The sequence below is a fragment of the Eptatretus burgeri genome, chromosome 13 (assembly GCF_056783735.1).
Source record: "Eptatretus burgeri isolate ZD-2024b chromosome 13, Ebu_testis_v1, whole genome shotgun sequence".
NCBI classification, from domain to species: domain Eukaryota; kingdom Metazoa; phylum Chordata; class Myxini; order Myxiniformes; family Myxinidae; genus Eptatretus; species Eptatretus burgeri.
The window spans coordinates 54,235,963-54,262,354 of NC_140973.1; the positions used below are offsets into that span (position 1 = coordinate 54,235,963).

At 43.3% G+C, this 26,392-nt stretch overlaps 1 protein-coding gene and 1 long non-coding RNA gene across 5 annotated transcripts in view; one reads left to right on the top strand and one right to left on the bottom strand.

The window, feature by feature from the left end:
* The window catches only part of LOC147014502 (uncharacterized), a 21,436-nt gene extending 811 nt beyond the window's left edge, over window positions 1-20,625 (bottom strand). The window contains exons 1-2 of the long non-coding RNA XR_015050784.1: window positions 20,485-20,625; window positions 1-614 (exon numbers count right to left, since the gene is read on the bottom strand). The exon at window positions 1-614 is cut by the window's left edge and continues 811 nt beyond it. This is a non-coding gene — a long non-coding RNA (uncharacterized LOC147014502). The remainder of the gene's footprint in view (window positions 615-20,484) is intronic.
* PCDH9 (protocadherin 9) overlaps window positions 20,500-26,392 on the top strand; it is a 190,934-nt gene continuing 185,041 nt past the window's right edge. Inside the window, exon 1 of one of the 4 annotated variants that reach the window (XM_085852492.1) lies at window positions 20,500-24,726. In XM_085852492.1, the coding sequence (XP_085708618.1) occupies window positions 21,682-24,726 (3,045 nt within the window). In that variant the 5' untranslated portion in view covers window positions 20,500-21,681. The remainder of the gene's footprint in view (window positions 24,727-26,392) is intronic. The other 3 variants (XR_015050783.1, XM_085852491.1, XM_085852490.1) reach the window with 3 other exon arrangements.

Here is a 26,392-nt window from a genome sequence, read left to right on the forward strand (position 1 = left end):
TGTCGACTTGGAGGTCATCTTCACTATGAAATCCAAAATGGCCGCCAGTGGCCATCTTGGATTTTTTTTTAAATAAATAAATCTTGAGTAAATTAACATACAGGCATGAATTATGAAGTGTCTTTTTGACTACAAATTAATTCCAGGTGTTACTTGCGCATTTTGAGGTCATCATCAGACCTGAAAATATGATCGAGCTTGTTTCTAACTCATTTTTATGGTCATTTTTGCAGCCTATTCATCATTCCGCTCATACCTTTCATCGTTAATCTTGTTGTTGGAGATGTACTTGAGCCAGCAGCGATGATGGTATCGTATCCCAGCTGCAAATGGGTCAGGTGTGGCATCAATCAGTTTGAGAATGCGATCTCATGTCCATGTCGTCTAGTAACACGGTATGCTGTTTAAACACGTTCCAAGCCTTTTCTTGGTTTCGAAGATACAAAGTATTTAATTTCCATCCAGGATGCTTTTTGTCTTCTGGACGCATGCACCAGACACATAAGTATTTATCATGTAGATGCCCTATACTCGAACGTAGACGTTTCGGTGAAGGAGCTGGAAGGGGATCAGCAGCAGCAGATTTCAGGGTCTCAGACACAGACGTAGATTCACTGCACACACAGGAAAAACAACAACAAGGTATTGAGTTCATGTGTGGTGGTAACAACTAGCAAACACAAGATCACTTGAGGAAATCCAAACCCAATAAAACAGCAGGGTTGATCAAAGAGGCAAATGCAGACACAACAAATGAAGTTAAATTGTTAATTTTGCACCTCCAATTATGCATAAAAATGCGCAAGTGTAAAGAAAACATGAAACCAACAAACTCAACGAAATAAAATAGCGAGCTGAAACTAGTGTGAACAAATAAACAGGAACTGTTCTCCAAGCACAAATAGCAGAAAAGGTCAGGGAAAAACAAGGCCAACGCAGTATTTAAAGACTGCCTGGAGAACTGCAACTGTAGGGGTTACCTGCTTTGTTCACTATATGCAGATTTTTGCTTTTCAGCTTGCTGAAGCTTTCTCTTGCTTGAAATAGACAGGTAACATTCCTTGTGCATGTAAAGACCTTTGTGTCCCTTTTCCCAGTTGACACTCTCATACACCATGCCAAACCTATCTTGCCCCCTCCAATTAGCTGCTTTTTCATGCAAGCTTTGCCACTTTCCACTGGAAATCCCATCAAGTGAGTCTTCTTGATCAATGTGATCACCACATTGCAACACACATTGAGGAGGGGGTTGCAACTTCTGCTACTGGTTGATTCTTCAGACATGTTAGTCTGAACTCAGTTAATTTTGTTACTCAACAGTTGGGATGTGATGTGATGACTGATCAGTTGTAGTGGCAGTCGGTGGTCTTTTGCGAGCAGAAATCCATTATCCTGTGACAAAATAAACAGCATAATTACTATAATAGTAAAAAGCTACAAAATTTCAAATTTTCAATATGGCCATTGGCAGCCATCTTGAATTTTATGTTAAAGATTACCGCAAAATGAGAAAATAACCACTGAAATGGAATCCTAGTCATTAAATTAGTAAAAAACAACACTTATTTCATGTCTGTAAGTTATTTTACTCAAGAGTTATGTAATTGTGTAATTTCAAAGATGGCTGCCAGTGGCCATTTTGGATTTTGCCCTCTGGTGGGATTTTGCCCACACTTTTGGGAGGGGCATTGGAGCTCATTTTTTCTAAATACCCCAAAGTACCAAAATCCATCCTCAAACGAACTTATGCTCTCCATGGTCACGGGAGTCCTGCATATGACCCTACTAACCTGTTTTAAATTGTCGTGACTGGTTGTTTCAGAATAAAATCAGCAGTTCCTGTCAGTTTCTTCTGCTGGTTTGAGCATTTCACAGCAAAGACTTGACCATGAGCACAAAGGAGCTTTCAAAAGAGCTCCGGGATAAAGTTGTGAAAAGACACAGATCAGGGGATAGGTATAAAAATATTTCAAAGGCCTTGAAAATCCCTTGGAGCACAGTCAAGACAATCATTAAGATGTGGAAGACATATGGTACCACCAAGACCCTGCCTAGATCAGGCTGTTCCTCCAAAACTGGATGAACAAGCAAAGAGGAGACTGATCAGAAAGGCCACCAAGAGGCCAATGGAAAATTTGAAAGAGTACAGGCCTTTATGGCAAAGACTGGTCACTGTGTGCATGTGACAACAATATTCCAATCATGATACAAGTCTGGTCTGTACTGTAGGCTGGCAAGAAGGAAGCCATTACTCAAAAAACCCCACCTTGAGTCCCATTTGAGGTATGCAAAAATCCACTCCGGAGATTCTGAAACCATGTGACAAAAAGTTTTGTGGTCTGACGAAACCAAGATGGATCTTTTTGGCCTCAATGCAAAACGTTACATTTGGCACAAACCCAACACAGCACATCACCCAAAGAACACCGTCCCTACTGTGAAGCATGGTGGTGTCGGCATCATGTTATTGTATGATTCTTATCAGCATGGACTGGGGCACTGTCAGGATAGAAGGGAAAATGGATGGAGTAAAATATAGAAAAATTCCAGAGGAAAACCTGCTGCTCTCTGCAAGAAAACTGAAATTGGGATGGAAGTTCACCTTTCAGCATGACAATTACCCAAAACACACAGCGAAAGCTATACTGGAGTGGCTAAGGAACAAAAAGATAAATGTCCTTGATTGGCCCAGTCAGAGCCCCGACCTAAATCCAATCGAAAATCTGTGGCATGACTTGAAGATTGCTGTCCATCAACACTCCCCACACAACTTGACTGAGCTTGAGCAGTTTTGTATAGAAGAATGGGAAAACGTTACTCAATCAAGGTGTGCAAGGTTGGTAGAGACCCATCTCAACAGACTCACAGCTGCAATTGCTGTCAAAGGTGCTTCCACCAAGTATTAACTCAGGGGTATTATTCCACTAAGTATGATTAATATTAACTTATCCAACCAAGATATTCAAGTTTTGTATTTTTAATTAATTTTCTGAAATTTGTAGAATTTGTTTTTCATTTGGAAGTTATGGGTCACGATGTGTAAATGAAGTGAAAAAAGTCTGATTTAATGCAATTTGATTCCAGGCTACAAGTCAACAAAAGGTGAAATTTTTAAAACGGGTGTTGACTTTCTATAGGCACTGTGACCTGATTTTTACAATCCTTGTAATTTGCAAATAGGTTAAACATTGCTCGGAAAGATGAACCAAGCAAATTAAACTTCCTCATGCATAGCTGATCCCACAGGTCTTGTCTGATTAATTAACGTGAATTAAATACATGGATTGTTTTCCACTATTACTGGACTTTTCCCAGAGTATCTGTCATACACAGTCCAAAAATTATCTGTCTATCTGTCCAATTATCCAATTATCTGTCCAAAATTATCTGTGGTACACATTTGCTTTTCCCATCTATCCGTGGTACATTCACATCATCTTTTCACATACAACCTGTGGTACACATTACCTTTTCCCAGATCGCACGATTCTCATTTTGGGGTGGATTATAGATTTATAGTTTTCTTTGGACTTGCAGTTCATTACATTATGCTGTGATTGCTTTTTCTCCTATGGGAGTTGTTTATTTTTAGCTTTTATGGAATTTACATTCCAGATTAGGTATTGTCATCGTGCACCGTCCATCCGTCTGTCTACTTTTTCAACATCTCCAGCCAAACCACTCGGCCAATCCAGCTGAAATTTTGCAGCAGCCTTCCTCTTCTCTTCTAACTGGTAACGGGAATCGCAAAGCTCCTTCCGGTCACATGACTTTAAGTAGGTCAAAATGGCCAACTTCATAAATTTCTTTTAAAATCTTCTCCAGACCCACCAGTTAGAATGCGACCAAATTTGGGTTGCAACATTAGGACAGTGTCCTGATGTTAAATTGTGGTGGCCAAGCCGATCATATGACCGGAAGTGTGTCAAAATGGTGGTCGTGTAAATTCCTTCCAAAATCTTCTTCTCAAGACCCACCTGTCAGAATGCGAACAAATTTGGGTTGCCACATGATTGTAGGGTAGGGATGTTAATTATATTGTGTAAGTCATGTGGATCACGTTACTAGAATTATGTAAAAATGGCCGACTTCGTCGACTTTTGGGAAAATCACATTAATTCCTTTTAAAAAATCTTCTTCTCGAGGCCCACTCATCAGAATGCTACCAAATTTGGGTTACAACATTAGGACAGGGTCGTGATGTTAAATTGCGAAGGTCAAGCCGATCACATGACCGAAAATGTGTTAAAATGGCGGTCTTTGTAAAACTTTTAGAAAATCGCGTAAATTCCTTCAAAAATCTTCCTCACCAGACCCACCAGTCAGAACTCTTCCAAATTTTGGTTACAGCATTAGGCCAGGGCCCAGATAAGCTACACGTCCAGTGGTCCTATTTTTTGCAATTTGCCATCTACCATGTAAAACACAATGTGTGTTTGTGTATTTATTTGTGTGATGTCAGTCCCCCTTCAAAAAGATGATTTAAGAAGGGTTTTAAAGGCCAATCTTTTTACACAACTGTGTTCACAATGTTCCATTTGTTCAGGATAAAAAAATCTTTAGAAATATTTTCAATTAAAGAGTAATTATGTCCCTTCTTTTGGAAATGTAAACAGTGACTTGCAACCAGGTGACTTTGACAGTGTACAGAAGCGTTAAAAAATAAAATAAAATACAAGGCACAGGGAGGTGAAATTTGCTGCATGTGATGTGTAATATGCGCAGAGTAAAACTAGTGCTCATTTACATTTGTGGGTTGTCTAATAAATAAACAAGACATCGACCATATAAAACACAATGTTTGTTTGTGTATTTGTTTGTGTGATGTCTGCCCCCCATTCAAAAGGACGATTCAAGAAGATTTTTAAAGGCAAATCTTTTAACATGACTGTGTTCACTATGCTCTATTTTTTCAGGACTAAAAAAGCTCAAAAAATAAATTCCATGAAAGAGTAATTGCATCTCTTCTTTTGGAAATGTAGACGGTGACTTGCAATTGGGCCTCAATGGCGGTGTGCAGAAGCGTTTTAAAAAAAATAACAATAAATACAAGGCGCAGGGAGGTGAAATTTACTGCACGTGATGAGCAATGCACGCAGAGTAAAGTGAGTGTTCATTTACGTTTGCAGGATGTATAATAGTAAATAAAGAAGATATAAGCACACCTGGCACAAAGCCAAGGCTTCAAACTTTGGCACACTCACACAAATGCACCGTAAAGTAAACTGTTCCAACCCGTCATTTTTGATGGGCTTTATACTAGTTTTACACAACACAGTAATGCAGGTACTTATTTATAAGGTACAAGAATTGTATAAATGATTATCAAAGATGGATTTTTCTCAATGCAGTATGCATCCTTGGTGTAGTTTTTTTCTGAAGTACTGTATTTCTGTTATCTGAAATGTTAAGACTGCATTCAAACAACACATTTAAGTTGATTGCTATATAATAGATATTTAATTTTGATTCGCCAACTGAAAAATCTTTGTAATGAGCCTACAGAGGGCAATATCCGACCAGATGGTACAGAGGTAGTGCACTTCTGTCTGGGTCAATTCCAGACACGACTACAAACTGTTGGATTGGTGCTTCGCAGGCAGGCAAGGTGTTTCCCCACACCGTCCATCCGTTAAGCTGGGTATTCCATCTACTAGCATTGATTGATGGATGCTAAATATCCCACAGTCGCTTTCAGGAAAAGTAAGTGAATTATCGCTTGCACTCTGAACTAATAGCAATTCGCAGAGCTTAAACTATGGATATCAGGTAGTCTGTTCTTCATGGGTGGTCCATTGACACCAATTTGCATTGCTTGCAACCTCGGTTGCTGCTTCTCTGGCAACATTTCCTTCACATACACAAATTCACAGCCAGGTGTTCACGTCACGTGTGAACCTCAGATCCGTTGAATTGACGAATCATTCCATGATGAAGGTCATAACAAAAGTTAATGTTACTCCCACAGTCTCACTTATCTCCACTACCAAATTGAAATCGTTTCAATTACTGAGCAAATGTATAAACTATCCTCTCAAAAACGAGGGATGCTGCTTTCCAGTTTTGAATATTGTCCACGTTTTCTTTGATTTGTCTAACTATGAATATCATCAAGAGACATTCTAAATCGTCAGACATCAGCTCAGTTTCAGAGCATCATGTCGAAGAGTAAGGAGTTAATGGAGTTTCAATGAGTCATGATGATTGCCTTTCAGAAAGTAGGCATTTCCATAAGGACGACTGTAATCAAATTTGAACAATTATAAATCATCTGTCCCAAAATCGTCACAACAGATGTGACTTTTTAATCACATCATAGTGAAATGATTTGAAAATATCAACGTTGTGTTGTCATTGGGGTGTCGTGGAAGCACCAGTGTAGCTTTGAACTCCATTGAACAACCCAGAAGAGAAAGTGCACACAGGCCTCACATCAGCACGTTCAACGCACGGGGTTGCATGCTGCACTGAGCGGGTTTATTGGGGCCTTGTAACGTGGAAACAAGTTTTGTGGAGTGATGAGTACAGCGACACATTGTCTGAGTTTGAGGGCACGGTCTATGTGACGAGTTGGAACATCAATCATGGATGAGTTTGGGGATTGCATGCCACCGTGCAAGGAATGGTGGATAATCCCACCACTACCCTCCCGAAAATTTGCATCAGATGTTAGAATGAGGGTCCAGGCAGTGATTAGGGTAAGGTCAGATCGTACAAACGACTAAACGCTCACATCATATATTGTTTGGTATCATTAATAAATCGAGTATCCCATGACTTTTGGAAGGATAATGCTTCATTATTAGCCCCCGTTGGACTGAGGGGGCTTGTGGATTTGGTCCTGATTTTCGTGTGTGTGCGTGCGTGTGCGTCTGTAACCATATATCGGACATGTATGGACCGAATTTACTTGTACTCAGAACAATGACAAAACATGATGGCATACCTATGCACATCATTTTTTTTCGACATCAGATCCAAGATGGCCGACTGACGGCCATTTTAGTTGTAAAAATATATATACCCGGTGTCAAATACGTCCTAAACCATTTCTCGGACATGCATTTACCGATCTTGTTAAACCTCAGTGGACAGATAATGAATGGTGGTTTCCATATGCACGGCATTTTCTTTTCGAGATCAGATCCTAGATGGCCGACTGGCGGCCATTTTAGTTGTAAAAAAAAACCCGGTGTTGAATATGTCCTCAACCATTTCTTGGACATGCATTTACCGATCTTGTTAAAACTTGGCAGACAGATAACGAATGATGGTTTACATATGCATGCCATTTTTTTTCGAGGTCATATCCAAGATGGCCGACTGGCGGCCATTTTAGTTGTAAAAAAAAATCCAATGTTGAGCACGTCCTCAACCATTTCTAGGACATTCATTTACCAATGTTTTTCAACCTTGGCACACAGATTAGCAATGATGGCTTGTATAAGGATGTCATTTTTTTGGAGATCAGATCCAAGATGTCTGACTGGTGGTCATTTTGTTACTTAAATGTGTCCCCAACCATTTCTGAGAAATGCAGGTTCTGATTTTGTTCAAGCTTGGCATAATCACAGCAAATGATGGCATACACGTGCCCCTCACTTTATTTTGCGATCTGATCAAACATGGCTGATTGGTAGACTGGTGTACATTGTAGTTGTACATATATATATATATATATATATATATATATATATATATATATATATATATATATATATATATATATATATATATATATATATATATATATATATATATATATATATATATACTAGCCTGGTGTTGGCGCAGTGGTTAGGGCAGCGGCTTGGGATCCAAGAGGTCCTGAGTTCAAGCCCCGTTGAGCCACTGAATTAATACACCAGGGGGTTGACTCAGCCTGTCATCCTTCCGAGGTCGGCGAAATGAGTACCAGTATACTGGGCCGGTGTATACCCCGGTTAAAATAGGTGTACCATATCCCTGTGTCGTAAGAGGCGACCAGGGTTGCGTCAGGAAGGGCATCCGGCGTAAAACATGTGCCAAATCACTATGCGGATCATAATGGATGATCCGCTGTGGCGACCCCTAACGGGAGCAGCCGAAAGAAGAAGAAGAAGATATATATATATATATATATATATATATATATATATATATATATATATATATATATATATATATATATATGGACGAGCCCTTTTACTCTGTACAACAAAATTACTGAAACAACGGGGGCTATGACATTTTATGTCTTTGTTACTTGTTTTGCATATTTTTCATTCTTATCAATGTCCATATTCTAATGGTCTACCAGTCTCTCAATACCAATTAGCCTTCACTCTCGTCTTTTTCAGCCCAGTGCATATAGAGCTGACGTCAAAAACTAATGTTTGTTGAAGTACCTACAGCAGGGAGCGGCATCTTGAAACACCTCTTTGTGCACAAGGAGAACTTGAAAGAGGGGAAGGGTAACATACCTTTAAGCCTACCATCCCATCTTCTTGAATTTACTTGTGGATGTTAAAGATCCTGTGTTATGCTCCCACAAGTTCATACATCTGAAATGGTACCAATTCGGTCGAGTACTGGGTGTTATCTTATGGACCCATTAGTTAATCTTCTAGTCTATAACCGTTGTAGGACCTTCATTGGCCCAATTAAAATGTGAGCTCACAACCGGAGATTAGATTGAGCCTTTATAGCAGACTCTGCATAATATTTTGCGACCAATTAACTCTTATTGAAATTTTTTTCAATGTTTTCCATAAGAGGTGAAGTGCTTTGGAGACATTAGGAGAACAGCTGAAAAGACAAACGACTGAAATAAGGTGTCAAGGATGTTCAGAAAAGTAAACGAGTGAAAGTGTAAGGTAATGCTAAGCAAACCCATTTGGAGCGTTGCCCATTCACACATTAGGTTTGACTGTTATAATTACTTTGTTACATATAATTATACAATACACCATTCATTTAAGTGTACATTTGGTTTGATGAATATGTTGGCAGCCCTGTCTTTTATAACCATCATTTCAATGCACATCCTCAATCTGCTCTTAGGGCATTGAAAGTCAAGAAAAAAAGTGTGAAATGGTCTCATGTGTAGACCCGACCAGGTTTGTTCATGATTCCGCTGGGTTTTCTTCGTTGCAGTTCGATAGCGAGATGGTGAATCTATTGTGATGAGCTCACTTTGCAGCATGTTGCAATAACAAAAGGGACATGCATCTCAGTTTGCAGAACTTTCGACTTAATTTGCTAAAAGTACTGCCTCAGGCAGGTTTGAACCCACATCCTTCTTTGTTTCCAAGTCCATTTCCCATTTAACTCAAATTGTGCTCAAACCTCAGCTGATGAGAGGACCAAATATTTTATATGACACTGTATTAAGGAGACATCGAAGGCATTGCAATGGTTCTGTACATCCATTTTTACTGCATACCTGAATGAGAACTCGGTCAAGTGCATCATACCTCCACCAGGCTGAGCAGTTCACATTTTGTATCCCACTGATCCATCAGATCTGCATCCGGACCTTCACCAACATCTAATCAGCTTAGTCTTGTCACCTACCCAACTCCTCCACCAAGTTTTGTCAGAATCCGTCCACAACGTTTTGAGGTATCGTGTTATAAAGTTAGTCCTCACTTAACATTGTTTTGTTTTGTAGTCACTGATCTATTAGAGAACATACTCCTCTAAAGTCATTCACCTTTCCCTTATAACATCGTTTTACCTCGAATTTATTACCAAACTAATGGTTTTCCTCGTTTTAATAATGCTACAGCATAAACCATACCATAAATGCAGGTGTATCAGCCATACCTTAAATACTGGTGTGTAAGCCCACCCAGAGTATGTGCAGTATTGGGCTTATATACACTGAGCTGTGCATTGATAACGTCAATGGGTCCAGGGCTGAAGTTATTCAGGTGTGCATGAATGGTGTGTGGTGGAAGTTGTTCCCTGAATGTGTCATTGACTTGATAGGATTTAAAGATGTTGTCCTCGCTATCAAGAAAATTATCCTCAGCTTGACCAATGAAGCAGGTTTTGATGAGGTGGAAGAAGCTGACATGGCACAACTTCTGCAATCACATGGAGAGGGGCGAACCAATGAAGATCTGAAGCAACAAGAGATGAGAAAAACTTATCAAGAGATGAAGCAACTCGAGATGATGAGAAAATCAAGAGATGGATTATGTCAACTTTTTGGCCTATGTTGAACTTTTGGTCTCTGTTGACCTCAAAAATAATTGGTCGTTGAATTCAGTAACCTGAAATATATATCCTCCTCAAATATCTTATCAGTAGGATGAAAATTGAGGAATTTAGAAACCTCACCAAAGTTGCTGACCTTTGGCCTATGTTGACCTTTTAACAGCAAAAACAATGGGCTTCTTCCTTATGACAAACTCTACCATGTGGTGAAGTTTCGTGAAGATTGGTTTAAATCTTCGATTTCCGCAAATAACATGAAAGATGTTGTGCATAGCAGGACACTTGTGATATCCAAATAAACAACATGCTTCCAGGTTTTGATTGGCGGACCAATTCGGTGACATAATGTGCAAATTCTGTTCCACCATGTGGAGTACCCAGCCTCCTGGTGAGTGGAGATTGCACATTACTTGCTGACAAAAAGTACAGTCTAGCTTTATGTTGCAAGAAGACTATATGGATGTTGATGGGGTGTGCATCTAAAGGGGTCTAACGGGTCTACAGGTCAAAAGGTTACAAGTCTTCCAAAGGGTCTATAATGGTCTATAAGCATCTTAAGCTGTCTAAATATTTAAAGGGTATTTTACAATATTAGTTTGTGTCTAAAGGGGTCAAATGGGTCTAATGGTCAAGGGGTATGCGTGGTGTTGGCTTTATGGTTAGGGTGGTGGTTTTGGAATCTGAAGATACTGAGTTCAAATCCCACACCTTTCTGTTGAATTAATACCAGATGGGGTTGACTGTGCCTGTCATCCTTCCGAGGTCGGCAAAATGAGTGCCAGCTTGCTGGTAACCTTTTTTGTTCTGGCGACCTGTCTAGGATTGTGTCCAATAGCCAAGGAGACTGTTTAGGCAGCAATAACGCTCTGTACAGAGTATGGTCCCGATGGATGGATGGTCAAGGGGTCTAAAGGGTGTGAATGCCTTCAGGAGTCTAAATGATCTAAGGGGGGTCAAAAGGGTCTTAAAAGGGCCAAAGGGTCTATAATGGTTCAAAAGGTCCAAGGTATCTAAAGCGTATGTTCCAACAGTAGTTATCCGGTCTTTGGTCTCTTCAGGGTTCTAAAAGGTCTAACAAGGTCTACAGGGTCTTAGGAGTCTTAAGACTAATGAAGTTTAAAGGGTCTTCTGGTTCTGAAGTTTTTTTTAAGGGTCTAAATGTTCTAGTGTAGTCTTACAGTATCTTAAGGGTGTTATAGGTCTAAAGGATCTAACGGGATCTACATGGTTGTAGAATGGTCCGAATAGGATATACATTTGTCTTCAAGGTTTTAGGGGTCTTAAGTACCTTTAAGAGTTATAAAAGGTATTTGGGGTCTGAAGGATCTTGAGGGTCTTAGTGGTTTTAAGAGTCTAAAAGATATAACGTGTCGAAAGGGATCAGGCACTGTCTTTGTTTCGATATTGTTTCAACAGTAGTTACACGTCTAAAGGGTCGAAGGAGTGTGAAGGAGCCTCATGGGTCTAAAGGGTGTAAAGGTCTTCAGGAGTCTAAAGGGTTTCAAGGGTCACGAAGGTCTCCCTCTCTATCGAGTGCAGTCTGTGGCTGCTAGTTGCATCATTGGTTGGGACGCGGCTATGCCGCTGATGCAGTGTCCCCCTTACTAGTGCACTGGTACTCATTTTGCTGACCTCGGAAGGATGACAGGCTGAATCAACCTCCTGGTGTATTAACTCAGCGGCCCAACGGGGCTTGAACTCAGGACCATAGGATCCCAAGTCGCCACCCGAACCACTAAGCCAACACCAGGCTTTCTAAAAGGTCGAAAGTATCTAAATAGGGTCGATGGGTCCAAAGGGTCAATGGTGTCTAAGCATTCTAAACTCAAGAGTGGTCAGGTCAAAAGGGTATTAAAAGGTCCAAAGGGTCAAAAAGGTCCAAGGGATCAAAAAAGTGTAAGGGCTCGAAAGATCTAAATGTTGAAAAGGTATGTCCCAATTGTCCGTAATTAAAGACAATGTCAAGGTCCAATAATAATTAATTAGTACACGTACTCACTTGCAAGTAGTAAATAATTGATAAACACACTCACTTGGGTCAACCAAGGCTTCACCTCGACGAGGGTTCACCATGTTTTTCGGTTTTAGATACAGTGTATGTATATATATATATATATATATATATATATATATATATATATATATATATATATATATATATATATATATATATATATATATATACTCCACTCCTGAGAAAAAGGCACATGGCAGGATCCCTTGAGTTTGCATAAAGGCACGCGAAAGACTCTGAGAGCACGAGGAAAAAGATTCTGTGGTCTGATGAGATGAAAATTGAACTCTGGCCTGAATGCAAAGCTCCTACGTCTGGTGGAAACCGAGCACAGCTCATCACCCATTTAACACCACCTCTACGGTGAAGCATGGTGGTGGCAGCATCATGCTATAGGGATGCTTTTCAGCAGCAGAGACTAGAAGACTTGTAAGAATAGAGGGAACAATGAATGGAGCAAAATACAGGCAAATCATTGAGGAGAACCTGCTTCAGAATACAAAAGACCTCAGACTGTGGTGAAGATTTACATTCCAACAGGACAATGACCCCAATCATCCAGCCAAAACAACACTGGAATGGCTTCAGAACAAGAACCTGAAACTCCTTGAGTGGCCTGGCCAAAGCCCAGACTTGAATCTCATTGAGAATCTGTGGAAAGACTTGAAGATTTCTGTTCACAGACACTCCCCATCCAACTTATCAGAGCTTGAGCAAATCTGCAAGGAAGAATGGGAGAAAATCCCTAAATCTAGATGTGCAAAACTGATACAAACATACCCAAGAAGACTCGAAGCTGTAATCAGTGCCAAAGGAACTTCCACAAAGTATTGACTTAGGGAGTTGAATACTTATTGACACAAGACATTTCAGCTTTTCATTTTTCATGAATTTGTAAAAAAATTCTAAAAACATGTTTTCACTTTGTCATTATGGGGTATTTTGTGTAGATCGGTGACAAAAAATTTAAATTGAGGTTGTAACAACAAAATGTGACAAAAGTGGAGGGGTGTGAATACTCTCTGAAAGCACTGTAGATACAGTACATAGAGATTGAGTGAATTGGATGAAAATTGACGATTTATGTGACCTTGACTTTTTAACCAATTGAGCTTTAAAATAATAGGATTCCAGCGTGTCATTACCTCTATGAGGTGGTTTATGTTTCTTGAAGATCGGAGTAAAAATGTGACTTGTCGGCGATTGACATACAGACAAACAAACAGACCAAATGACAGACCAGACCAACCAATATACTTGCAAATCTTCGATTCCACGAAGTAACAGACAGAGACAAACAGATAGAGGTGAAAACATAATCTCCGTCCACCTTTGTCAATGGAGGTAATAAGGACTCAGTTACCTGTACTACCTCGATAAGGACTCAGTTACCTGTACTACCTCAATAAGGACAATAAACCGGACTTATAAGCTGTGTTGTCCTTTGTTTACTGGAACATGGATTCATAACCTAATAGGAAAGACAGTATATCAACAAATGAGGTTATGTGCACAAACCATTTTCCATGCATCAAAATGATGAATTAGTGGCAGTTTCACCAACACACTCAAAAAACATAGCTTGAGGATACCACGTGAACACACGAGCTCGAGCAGGTCAGTTCTGAGAATGATGTATCCATGGTTTTGCACATTGATAAAAAGAAAAAAATCTCGCTCCTCTATTATAATAATTGTTCGATAAACAATTTCTGGCACGATGTCAGCTAAGCAGGGAAGTTAGTGGGACAGTCAGGTATCTGACTGGTATTAAGGGTGGGTGGGTTGGGTGATTGGGCCTTGGGGCTGCTGCTCCCTCGCTGCTTAGTCACAATGGGCGATGCTCTGCCACCTGCTGTTCATTTCACACTCTGCAGACACTCAGAGCATTGTCCTTCCCTCATGCTGTTTGGCTTCGGGTCACACCTGCGATGCTTCTGCCTCGCCTACAAGGCGGTACCCCAACACTTCAGCTACGCCTAAAAGGCATCCGCGGTTGTGGGTGGACTGTAGACAGAGCACACACCAGAGGTGTTCAGGGTATCGCCATAGGGTGGCACAGCTCTGACGATATCATATGGACTCAACTCAGGTATGTTATAAAGTAGTTGTGAACTAGCCCGTCAATGAGCTGGGAGGATTCCTCACGTCGCTTCTGCCTCTCACACTTCGTTCTTCTCTCCGATCGGACTCGGTGCTCCACACTTCTGACATGCTAACCCCACCCACCACTGCGTCCGCATTTACCGCGTTCTAAAGTGCAAGCTAAACTGCTGGTTGAGCAGCCATATGTAAGCGGTGCTAAATGCTGGTGGCGCTTAACGCAGTTGAGTACTCATCGCTCCGCAAATCACAGCAACGATACCCTCCAAAAATGATTCTGTAGAATTTGTACTATTGAATCTTGCAGAACTATTGAGCTCTGTAGAATTTCTACAGAAATGTTTTTTTTGCAGAGCAGAAAAAGAACACAAGATTCAAGCCAATCCCAAATTGTGTACCTGTCGACCCAATCCCAAACCGAGTGGAAATCTCAAACCGACCCCAAACCACATTGGAATCTCAAACCGACCCCAAACCGCGTGGGTATCTTGAGTCGATCCCAAACCGCGCAGGGATCTTGAGCCGATCCCAAACCCAGCAGGGATCTCGAGCCGATCCCACACTACACGGGGATCTCAAGCCGATCCCAAATTGTGTACCTGTCGACCCAATCCCAAACCGAGCGGAAATCTCAAACCGACCCCAAACCGCAAGGGAATCTCAAACTGACCCCAAACCGCACGGGAATCTCGAGCCGTTCTTAAACTGCACGGGGATCTCAAGCTGATCCCAAACCGCATGGGAATCTCAAACTGACTCCAAACCGCACGGGAATCTCGAGCCGTTCTTAAACTGCACGGGGATCTCAAGCTGATCCCAAACCGCATGGGAATTTCAAACTGACTCCAAACCGCACGGGAATCTCGAGCCGTTCTTAAACTGCACGGGGATCTCAAGCTGATCCCAAACCGCATGGGAATTTCAAACCGACCCCAAACCGCATGGGTATCTCCAGCCAATCCCAAACCGCGCAGGGATCTCGAGCCGATCCCACACTGCATGGGGATCTTAAGCCGATTCCAAACCGCGCAGGAATCTTGAGCCAATCCCAAACTGCACGGGAATCTCGAGCCGATCCAAAACCATGCGGGGATCTCGAGGCGACCCCAAATCGCACGCGGTTGTTGAGCCAATTACAGCTGCCCCATTCGTTTATATTGCTTGTTGCATCTCTCCAAGTTCGCTGATCACATTGGCATCACAAAGATTAGTGTTTCATAAACGTCACCTCGGAAGCCGTATACCAACTTTGTGGACTAATCTGTAAGTCACCGCCGGCTGAGAGAGGTATCCAGAGCGTTTTTGGTATTAAAATGTGAGATACTAATTGTTGTAATAATTTGCCGAGCGGATTGGATTGTACAAAAACTGGTGGTGGTTAAAGGAATAAAATGAGGAATCGGTTTGATTAGCGTGGAGTATGAACTATTAATCCATGTGCATCAGCTGTTGATGCCCTGTGAGAAGACGGAACACTCGACGTGCGAAGATTCCCATAAATAAAGCAATCTTTACATGGTCGTTGGGTCACAGGATCTTTCAGGGAGCATTACCTTCTCATGATGCTGAGAACTCAATGGTTTCAGGAGGGGTTTTATCCCCATATGACCTTCAGAGTGCAATCCTCAAATGACCACCGTTCACACTCCTTTGTCCTTTGTCTCTCATTTCACGTCACATTATACCTTTACAACCCGACCTGTGGCTTTCGTCATCGTAAACCTGATTTTGGGCCAAAAAAACACCGAACAGCCATTGTCTTCTCATCAAGAGGGTCGCCGTGGAAATTGCATGAAGCACATACCACATCCTTGGTAATTGTGTACTTTATAAAGTTTCTGACGTAGTTTTGCTGTGGTGAGAAATTCCATCAAACTTGCACATGAGTTGTAGGCGACACATGCCCCTGGTGGATTACAGATGAATGTGGTCCATGCCAACACCAATCACACACGTTCAGGGCTCTTCGTTATTATGTATTTGTAGTTCTAAAATCTAAATCATCAATTGTGACAGAGGGAGTGCAGGTAGTGCACTTTCCTTTGAGCTGTCTAATCTGGGTTCGATTCCCAACCAAACTATAAATGGTTAGATTGGTGCTTCCCAGATATGGTATTACTGGCTGCTCCATCTGCCAGCATTCAAGATCCCATGTTGTTTTACATGGGACCATTTAGAATACTAGTCATATTAGGCAACTATACGAGTATTTCTAGTTTGGAATCACTAAATTTGGTAACTGTGTAACACGTTGTCAAAATCATATTTGTACGGGCCAAAACCTTTTCTGATGACGCAAACATTTCGACAAAGTTATAACACCGTTATATTTAGACCAACGAGCAATGACGAGGGATTCTCACTTCACTTATATATTTTCTTTATACATTTGGTAATTACCTCCACTAAGGTTGACGGAGGTTATGTTTCACTCCTGCTTGTTACTTGGCAAAAAATTTTTTTGTCAAGTATGTTGATCTGTTAGTTTAGTTTGGTTTTCTGTCCACTTGCCTTCAGCCCAAACCACTTAGCCGATCATTCTGAAACTTTTGCAGATTGTAGGCACCATCCCTGTGATGGTGAAGCGACAAAGTTTTGCGAGGTCAACTTGGACCGGATTTCTAAAATTGTCAATTTTCACCCGATTGACTTGAAATTTAAACAGGATTTGCATATCAGGTCAATGAATTCAAATACCAATTATTTTTGAGTTTAGAAGGTCAACATAGGCCTAATTTCTAAAATTGAGGGATGGGGCTAAAAACTATTTAGGCTTATATCATTATATCTCAAAAAGTTATGGGCGAGTTATGACAAAACTAGGAGGATGAGTTGGTTAGGTGACAAGAACAAGCCGATTTGATTTTGGTTCTGATCCAGCCTATCGGTGGGATACAAAATGTAAACACTTCAGCCTGGTGGAGGTATGTGCTTTCCAAGTGTCATTCTACTTTGGTCTATTTTGCCAAGTGTCACTCTATGAGTGATTTTTCATCTGTCTGTCTGTCTGTCTGTTAGCAGGATATCTCAAAAAGTTATGGACGGATTTGGACGAAACTTAGTGGACAGGTTTGATGTGTGACGAAGAAAAATGTATTCGATTTTTGGTGATGATCTGTATTGTTTTGTGCACTTAATAGAAGCATTTTTGACACAAGAGGTTGTTCTGAACACGTTTTGCATACTTTTTATTCCTATTCACTATTATAATGCAGAAATGTGTGGGTTTCATCAAATAGTGTGTACTTTAGTTTGCATTGAACAAAACAACACATGTTACACTAGGAACCTTATTCATGCAAAAACAGTCTTATTTCCTTAATTGGAAGTGATGGGAGTGCAAGAAGAAATACGAGAATATATATTTTTTTATGTTTTCAAGTGATTCTTCACCATTAAGAGATAAGGTCAAAAACGATATGTATGTATAGCATGATATGTCAATGGGTTCGGACGAAACTTGTCGGGCATGTTGGGTGTTTGACAAGGACGAATTGTTTAAATTTTGGTGAAGATCTGGATCTGGATCCTAGAATTTTTAGAGATTCTCCACAATTGAGAGTTAGGGCCAAAAAGGTTATATACCACGATATCTCAAAAAGTTGTGGATGGGTTACGACAAAACATGGTGGATGAGTTAGACAGGTGACAAGAACAAGCCAATTCGATTTTCTTCAGGTCATGATGCTGATCAGTGTGATACAAAAGTCTAAGCTGTTCAGCCTAGCGGACGTACTAGTCATAGTTGGCAAACAGAGTGAGCTCTATTGAGTGCTGTTATAGTTAAGCCTCCTCCTACATGATGGGGGAGGCTTTTAGCTGTTGTATGGTTTGTTTCAAATTTTTTCGAGTTTGCCCCAATTTTTAGTGGTACCACAGAGCTTCTTAAAACCATAAGAGTACTAAACCATTATTTAGAAAAAAAAATTATTCCTGCATTCCCAACATTCCCAATTTCTGAGCTGTATCAATTTCTGAGCTGGATGTTGGAGCCAGCTGAGGCTTTCGAAATGAAATTTTGCGTTAATAATGGGAATAAAAGCATGACATTGTTTTTTGATCTTGACCTGATTTTAAAGTCATGACCCAATTATAGCCATTTTAACATTTTACACTTTAACTTGACTAAGGTTTGGCCAATCAGAACGAAATTGTCCTCTTTAGATAGCCTCGATCAAGTCACCTTCATGCTTAATTTACATCATACCCCTCTGAGTTAAAGGTCAATGGTGGTCTGCAAAAAAATGCATTTTTTGTCATTGCTCAACTTTGCCAATGTGGTATCTCAGACCGCTTGGCCTTTCAAAATGATCTTGCATCATAATAATGTATATTTGATATTTGATTTGTGTTGTTGATCTAATTTTTTCGGATTTTGACCTAATTAACAAAAAACACATTAAAATTAAATCATAACTTGAATAATTTTCCTCCAGTTTTAATGATGTTGAGTTTTATGGATAGATTTTAGATGACAACACATTTTCTTAATTCCCTCTCCCACCGAAGGAGAAGGAGGTTATGTTTTCACCCCTGTCTGTCTGTTTGTCTGTCTGTCTGTGTGCAGGATATCTCCAAAAGTTTGTTGACAGATCCGGATGAAATTTGGTGGACAGGTTTAGTGTGTGACAAGGATGAACTGATTAGATTTTGGTGAAGATCCGGATCCAGATCCGACTACTAGAATTTCTAAAGTGATTCTTCACCATTAAGAGATGGGGTGAAAAATGATATATCGCACGATATCTCAAAAAGTTGTGGATGGATTCTGACAAAACTTGGTGGACACATTGGGTGTGAGACAAAGACGAATTGATTCGATTTTGGTGAAGATCTGAATCTGGAACTGGATACGATACTTATTTAATTTTTAAAGTGATTCTTCACCATCACAAACGATATATAGCATGATATTTCAAAAATGTATTGGGCCCAATATGTTCTCGTGGATCAGGCATTGCGGGGCGGAGGTATGTGCTCTCCCGAGTGCCCTTCTAGTTTGCACTGTATCCCTATATATTGAAGGTCAAGGTCATATGGCGGTCTGAACAAAATGTGCCATCATTGGATTGTGGGACAAGGTAAGTCACGAGGGATCACCAAGGGTAAGCCAGGACGGCTTACCCTTGGCGATCACTTTGCGATCATGGATATCTAGTTCTCACTGCACATTGTCAATCCCATTACACTTGGTCATTCTCACTACACTTGGTCATTCTCACTACACTTGATCATTCTCACTACACTTGGTCATTCTCACTGCTGATAGGATGGCCGAGAGGTATGCACATTCTCCTCCAATTTGTCTAACCTGGGTTTGAATCCTGACCCAGCTATAAACTGTCATCCTGATGTTTCACAGGCAGTGTGATTCATCAATGTGTGTGCCATCCCTCGGATGGACATTAAACTGGCATCCCGTCTGCCGGCATTAGTTGGTGGACATTAAAGATCCGACGATGCCCTTCACGAAGAGTAGGCGAGCTATCGCCGGCAAAATGAACAAATTACAAACTCCTGTACTGACTACGGCAGGGAAGGCAACGGCAATCCACCCAGAAAACTGTTTCGGCAGTACCGGCTGTTGCAAAGTATGGTGAATCAGGAGTGTGCGTGTGTGTGTGTGTGTGTGTGTGTGTGTGTGTGTGTGTGTGTGTGTGTGTGTGTGTGTGTGTGTGTGTGTGTGTGTGTGTGTGTGTTATATATATATTGCCATTATATTATATGCTTGCCGAATCGACTCCGAGATTCTTTCTCGAGGGGTCATGGTGGATATGCATGTGACAGTTTCTCAAACGAGGTTCTAACTCCACGTGGCGCCAAGAAATAGTAAGTGGTCTGAGCAGCAACGTCAATGCGTTAATTACTGAAGGACGGAGACCACAGGAGCGCGAACGGTGGTGGCTATTGAGGGGCTGATAGGGAAAATGGCTTTGGAACTTGTTGATGACGCTTGGCGCAGTGCCCATTTGAGGGCGGTCTGTGGGAGGCCTGAATGAGGGAGGAGGACAGCACGGAAAGCATGGATGGGGGTGCTAAGATTGGAGGCAGTGCTGGGGGGGGGGCAAGGGGATTGAGGCCTGGGAAGCAATGAGCGGCTGGGAGGGAGGGGGTTGGATGAGCGGGAGGGAGAAAACGCAGCGGAGCGACTCATCTGTATTCACATTGGATCGGTCCGGTAGAGGCGCGCCTCGCCTGCCTCTGCCGAGTCCTCGCCTCATCACTAACGAGCGAGCAGTGAGCAGCAAAAGCAGAGAGCGAAAGCCCAGTCAGTGAGAAGAGAAGGGTAGATGCCTTGACTCGCTGCGTCGTGCTGGCGCCTGACTGGCGGCCACGACTCAAGTGGCCGCGATCGAGGGGACAGGTCGCTTCAGAGCAACCGCACACGCTGCGTTTGCAGAGCCGTCACCCGATAAAAACAAGAGTAAGGGAGACGCAAGCAGAAAGGAGTGCAAAGAAGGAATTTGGCTCGGATGTGAGGAAGTGGCATGAAGGAGAAGGGGTGGGGGGCTGGTCCGGAGCAGAAACACTTCGTCTTGTGCCATCCGCATTGGCGTCTCCACACGCGGGACACGTTTTACGTCTGAATCGTCTTTACTACACGACCGATATCCTTTTTACAACATCAGCTGTATCTCCTTGCGACGTCACCCTGAGTGTCGAGGACGGTGGACGAGAGCAGTCGAAAATCTGTGACGGGACAGCGGAGTATGCGGGAGTCGCATTGGCCAAGTACGGGTGCTCCGACCTGTCTTTGCGGCTTCTCCGAGGCACTACTGGAAGTGCTGTTCAAGCACAGAGCTGCTCTCGGATAGAGCACATTCATCACTCGTAACCCCACGGTGCTTTGCCCGTAAGCACTTTCCACAGTGCCGTGAACGCGCAGCCGCACCGTCTGCACATCTTAAAGGTGAGCCGGCGCCGGCTTGTATAACTTGGTCGCCCATTTGCGGATTGTTCTGGAACCAGTTCCCTTGACAAAGCCTCTGGGCTCATCATGTTCACGGCGCTCTGCTCTCTGCGAATAGAGGGCTCCCGTTGGGCTTGCCACCCAAATGTGATGTCCCCGTGGCAGCGGTTGCTATTCAGAGCAACGTTCATGTGTGATTTGGAAAAGTGATGCTGGAGCATCTTCTTATGAAGACCTGAATGCCCACATTCATCGAATCGAACACGTATTACCTTTACTGATTCTTGTTGAAAGCGCAGTGCGCGATATACGTCCCTGCCTTTTTGAAGCACCTGCCCTGCTCTGCCTCCTTTTCACCATAAATTGTACACGGAGCGGGCGGGGGCGTTTGCAGACGCGGCAGTGCGGCTCCGGCCAGAGTGTCGCTCAGCACATTCTGCGGGTACCGACCATGGCGATCACTCGAGCATATTATGCGCTGATTCTGCTCATGGTGCAGGCGAGAGTCGCGCTGGCTGAAGAGTACAGCTACCGAATCCCGGAGGAGCTTTCTGCGGGCAAGCTCATCGGCAACTTGGCAAGTGATCTGAACCTACGTGGCATCAGTCCCAACCTCCTTTTCAAGATTGTTTCCAAGTATGAAGGCCCTCCACTAGTACACGTGAGAAACAACACGGGCGAGCTACTCACCACACAGCGGCGCATTGATCGTGAGCAGCTCTGCCCAGAGTCCACAGATGAAGGCAGTGGCTGCTACTATGAGATTCAGGTGGTCGTGCTACCGAACCAGTTTTTCCGCTTGATCAAGGTCAAGATCCTTATTGAAGATATTAATGACCACTCACCGAGTTTCCCATCGTCGGTCGTGAATCTGTCAATTCCAGAAAACATGCCTGTGGGCAGTCGCTTTTCACTGCCAGCAGCCAGCGATCCTGATGTGGGTTTGAATAAAATTCAACACTACGGTCTCTCCGAGACCGGAAACGCATTCACCATGGAAGTAATTGAGGGATCCGACGGAGAGATGTCTCCACAGCTGCTCATCCGCTCCAACCTGGACCGTGAACGCAAAGATGTTTACGAGATGAGACTCCGGGCAGAGGACGGAGGCTCTCCACCTCGCTCCAGCACCGCGCTCATTCGGGTCCTCATCACAGACGTGAACGACAACCACCCGATCTTTGAACAGTCTCAGATCGAGGTGAAGATTCCTGAGAATACTCCGCTCGGTACTCCTGTGATTCAATTGCATGCTAACGATGCTGACATGGGTGCCAATGCCGAGATTGTGTACACGTACAGCGCACGCGTGTCCCCATCTGCACGGCGCCTCTTCCAATTGGACAATCGAACTGGAGTCATTGTGGTGCGTGGTCCACTCGATCGTGAGGATGTAGCTCTTTATCGACTTGTAATCTTGGCAATAGACAAGGGTCCGAACCCTGTTCCTGCCACCGCCACCGTGACTGTGTCCATCAGTGATGTGAATGACAACCCTCCGGACATAACCGTGCACAACATTGAGTCTGCGGTGAATGGGGTAATCCTGCTATCCGAAGCGGCGCCACCCGATACGCCCATCGCGCTAATCGAGGTGAGTGACCCGGACGTGAAACAGAACAGCAAGGTCACGTGCCACATCGAAGGAAATGTTCCTTTTCAGTTGAAACCAGCGTACCAGAACCACGAAAACCAGTTTCTTCTGGAAACAGCGGGGTTTTTAGACTACGAGAGGCAGAATGAATACCACATCAAACTGATGGCCACAGATACGGGTCTACCCAGGTTCTCGAGTAGTGCCACGGTGACCGTGAGGTTGCGCGACGAAAATGACAATGCACCGATCTTTGACAAGGGGATAGTCGAAGCTTCCATTTATGAAAACAATGCTCCAGGAGCTGAGATATTGACCTTATCGGCTTCCGATCGAGACAGTGGAGACAATGCGCAAACGGTGTACTTCCTCGGACCCAAGGCGCCACACATATTCCGAGTCAATCCTCGAACCGGGGTCCTCTCAGCTACAGAACCTCTCGACAGAGAGACCCAGAGTGAGTACAAGTTCACCGTAATAGCGAGAGATGGGGGAGATCCAACATTGGAGAGTAACACGACCATTGTAATTCGCACTCTTGATAAGAACGACAACCCTCCCAAGTTCAACAATAAAAAATTCGACTTTTTCTTGTCAGAGAACCTTCACCGCTATGGCACTGTAGGTGTAATTAGTGTGACAGATGCAGACGAGGGAAAGAACGCATTGGTAACTTTCTCTCTGGTAGGAAACCATGATATATTCACCATCAACCCGGTAACTGGGATGATTCAATCCAACATCACATTCGACAGAGAGCAACAAGCATCATACACATTCGAGGTCCAGGCAGTTGATGCCGGAGAGCCACCTCGCACGGCTTTGGCCAAGGTGACGATTTTCATCATGGATATTAACGATAATGCCCCCACAGTTCTGCTGCCACCATCTAATGCCTCATATCGGTTGGTTCATCCAAAAGTAGCTCCTGGCACGATGGTGGCCGAGGTGCTAGCAAAGGATGGTGACACCGGAATCAACGCTGAGCTTTCATACAGCATCGTGGGGGGCAATCCTTTCAAACTTTTCACAATCGATGTGCACACTGGTAACATCACACTCCAGAAGCAGTTATCTCCGGAGCATCAAGGGATCCACCGACTGGTCGTGCGCGTCAATGATGCAGGCTTTCCAGAGTCGCTTTATTCCATCGTCCTTGTTAACCTGTTTGTCAACGAAACCATTGGCAACGTGTCATACGTGCGAGATCTCATCGCGAGGAGCATGAAAATGCCTCTCACCGTGGACATCACAGGTGACGGCTTGGCTGTCTCAGACATCAACCACTACACCATCATAATTGCCATGGTTGCCGGGGCAATGGTTGTGGTAATTTTGGTGGTCATAGTGGTGTTTTTTCTGCGCTGCCGTGGTAGTCGAGCAAAAAATGGCGTGTGTAGGACCAAAGAGAATGAAAATTGGCTCTCACCCAGCCAGCAAGACAAAAAGAATAAGCACCGCAGGAAGAAGAAGAAGCGCCAACAGAATCAGCATGGCCAGGTGAAAACTGCGCCCTACAGTATTGTAACCATTGAGGAGTCCAAGGCGGATGACCCCACATATCAGACCATAAATGAAACTTTGGAGGAATTGGAGGTCGACTGCCGAACCATACCGAGACACAACACGTTCCGTCCAGACGGAGGGACTGATAGTCCGGACTTGGCAAAGCATTATCGGTCCACATCCCCACAAGCACCCGTGTCACCCAACGGCCAGACCCCACCGCTCTCCAAGAACCAAAACGTGGTGCAGGAGCTTCCGGCGGAGAACACTTTCGTGGGAATCGTGGGAGAGTGCAATTCCAAGCGCTCATCCACCAGCTCGGAGCACTACAGTGTGTCCGAGTGCAGCTCACAAAGCGGATTTCGCAATACCCAACACAAAGCTCACAGCAAGCAGGTAAGAATCATGTTTCCTTCCTCAGTGGCAATTCAGCAACTTAATCTGTCTTTATTTGTGTCTGCTATTTTTGTGTCAACATCTGTAGATATACTAGATATATCGATGTGGAGGTCCAACACAAAGCTGCCCTTTAATCCAGAGATGTGCTGGTGTGTGAGCCTTTTGAGTTCTGTATTTCTGCTTTGCTCTGCGCGGAATTGCAATTTGCATGAATCGAGCTTACCTCTACATATTTATGGTGTTTCTAGGACAAAACAAAGGTTATATAATGACACTGAGCTTCACAATAATGAATGAAAATGCACAATTACGAGCCTTGAGGAGGACGTGGGTCATGCAAATGACTCCGGCGTCGTGTTTGAAAGTTTTTACACGATTTGAAACACCAGCTTAGGAATACAAATATCGATTGTCGTCGGTGTCATGGTGATGTCGACCTGAAGCAGACATCACGCGCATTGCGATACATAGACATTGTGTTGCTGGTGTCTGTTTTGTTCGGAAACCGGTGATGTGTGTGTGTGTGTGTGTGTGTGTGTGTGTGTGTGTGTGTGTGTGTGTGTGTGTGTGTGTGTGTGTGTGTGTGTGTGTGTGTGTGTGTGTGTAAGCGTATACCCTAGACACGACACACACCCAAACAACAAACACACAGACACAAACGATCATGTATAGGCTACACACATGGACTCACACACACACACACAACAATGCGGAGCATGCTCGTGTCGATCCGACAGTTCGGCGGACAACGTGCATCGCAAGGTGTTGCACGTGCACCGAGCTGCCGTGCCAATGGCAGAAAGGGGCTCGTCTTGCATTGAGAGCAAGTGGAAGAGGAAAAGCGATGGTTTTAACATTCACACCAAACACGTCGAGACCAGAGTGAAGGCAAAGCGCGTGTTCGCGGAGAATTGAGCGAGTGTGACTCCCAACGCGCGTGCGAAGCGCCCGCGCATCTTGGCGTGCTCGTTAATCCCCGTGTGCTAAGGGTAAAGAACACACAGAATTCGTTAAAAAGCGGAAAAACAAACGCCGAACGAGCCTGTGCCTAAAGAGCGAGCCACGTAAATCGCCATCGTTCACATAACGCTGAATAATGGCGATTACGAAAAGCGAGTAAACGGGCCACCAAACCACGACTTCGTTTTTCAACTAATTATACGCGCAGCGGTTTATTTGATGTCATGTAAATTGTGTAATGAACAAGCATTTACATATTTTTTGCGACGAGACTGATTTTATTGGATAACTCGAGTAACTTTGCTTCATCACAAGACACTTTGCTTGCCCAATTGATATTGCAATTTTTTTTTTAGGTGGAAAGCGGGCGTGTGTTTCTGAGTGTTTGATGCATAATTCAGCAGATCGCCTGTTATTGCAGCCTGGTGTGCTTCTCCTCCACCGGCTCGTGCATCCAAAGGCGCCCGAGCTACCTGCACGCCACGCTCGCGCTCTTCGTTCATCTTGTCGCTGATTTTCACACCTGTGCGGGAGGAGCCCGCAAGAGCTGATTCGGGAGATGCTTGGAAAGTGGCATTGTGGACCCGTGCTTAGGATCCCCGCTAAGACCGCGCGTCACGTCTGTGCTCTTCACAAAGACTCGCATGCAGCCGAGCGTAATCCCACGAACAATTCCCACAATTGGTTGCCGGGGAGAATTTCT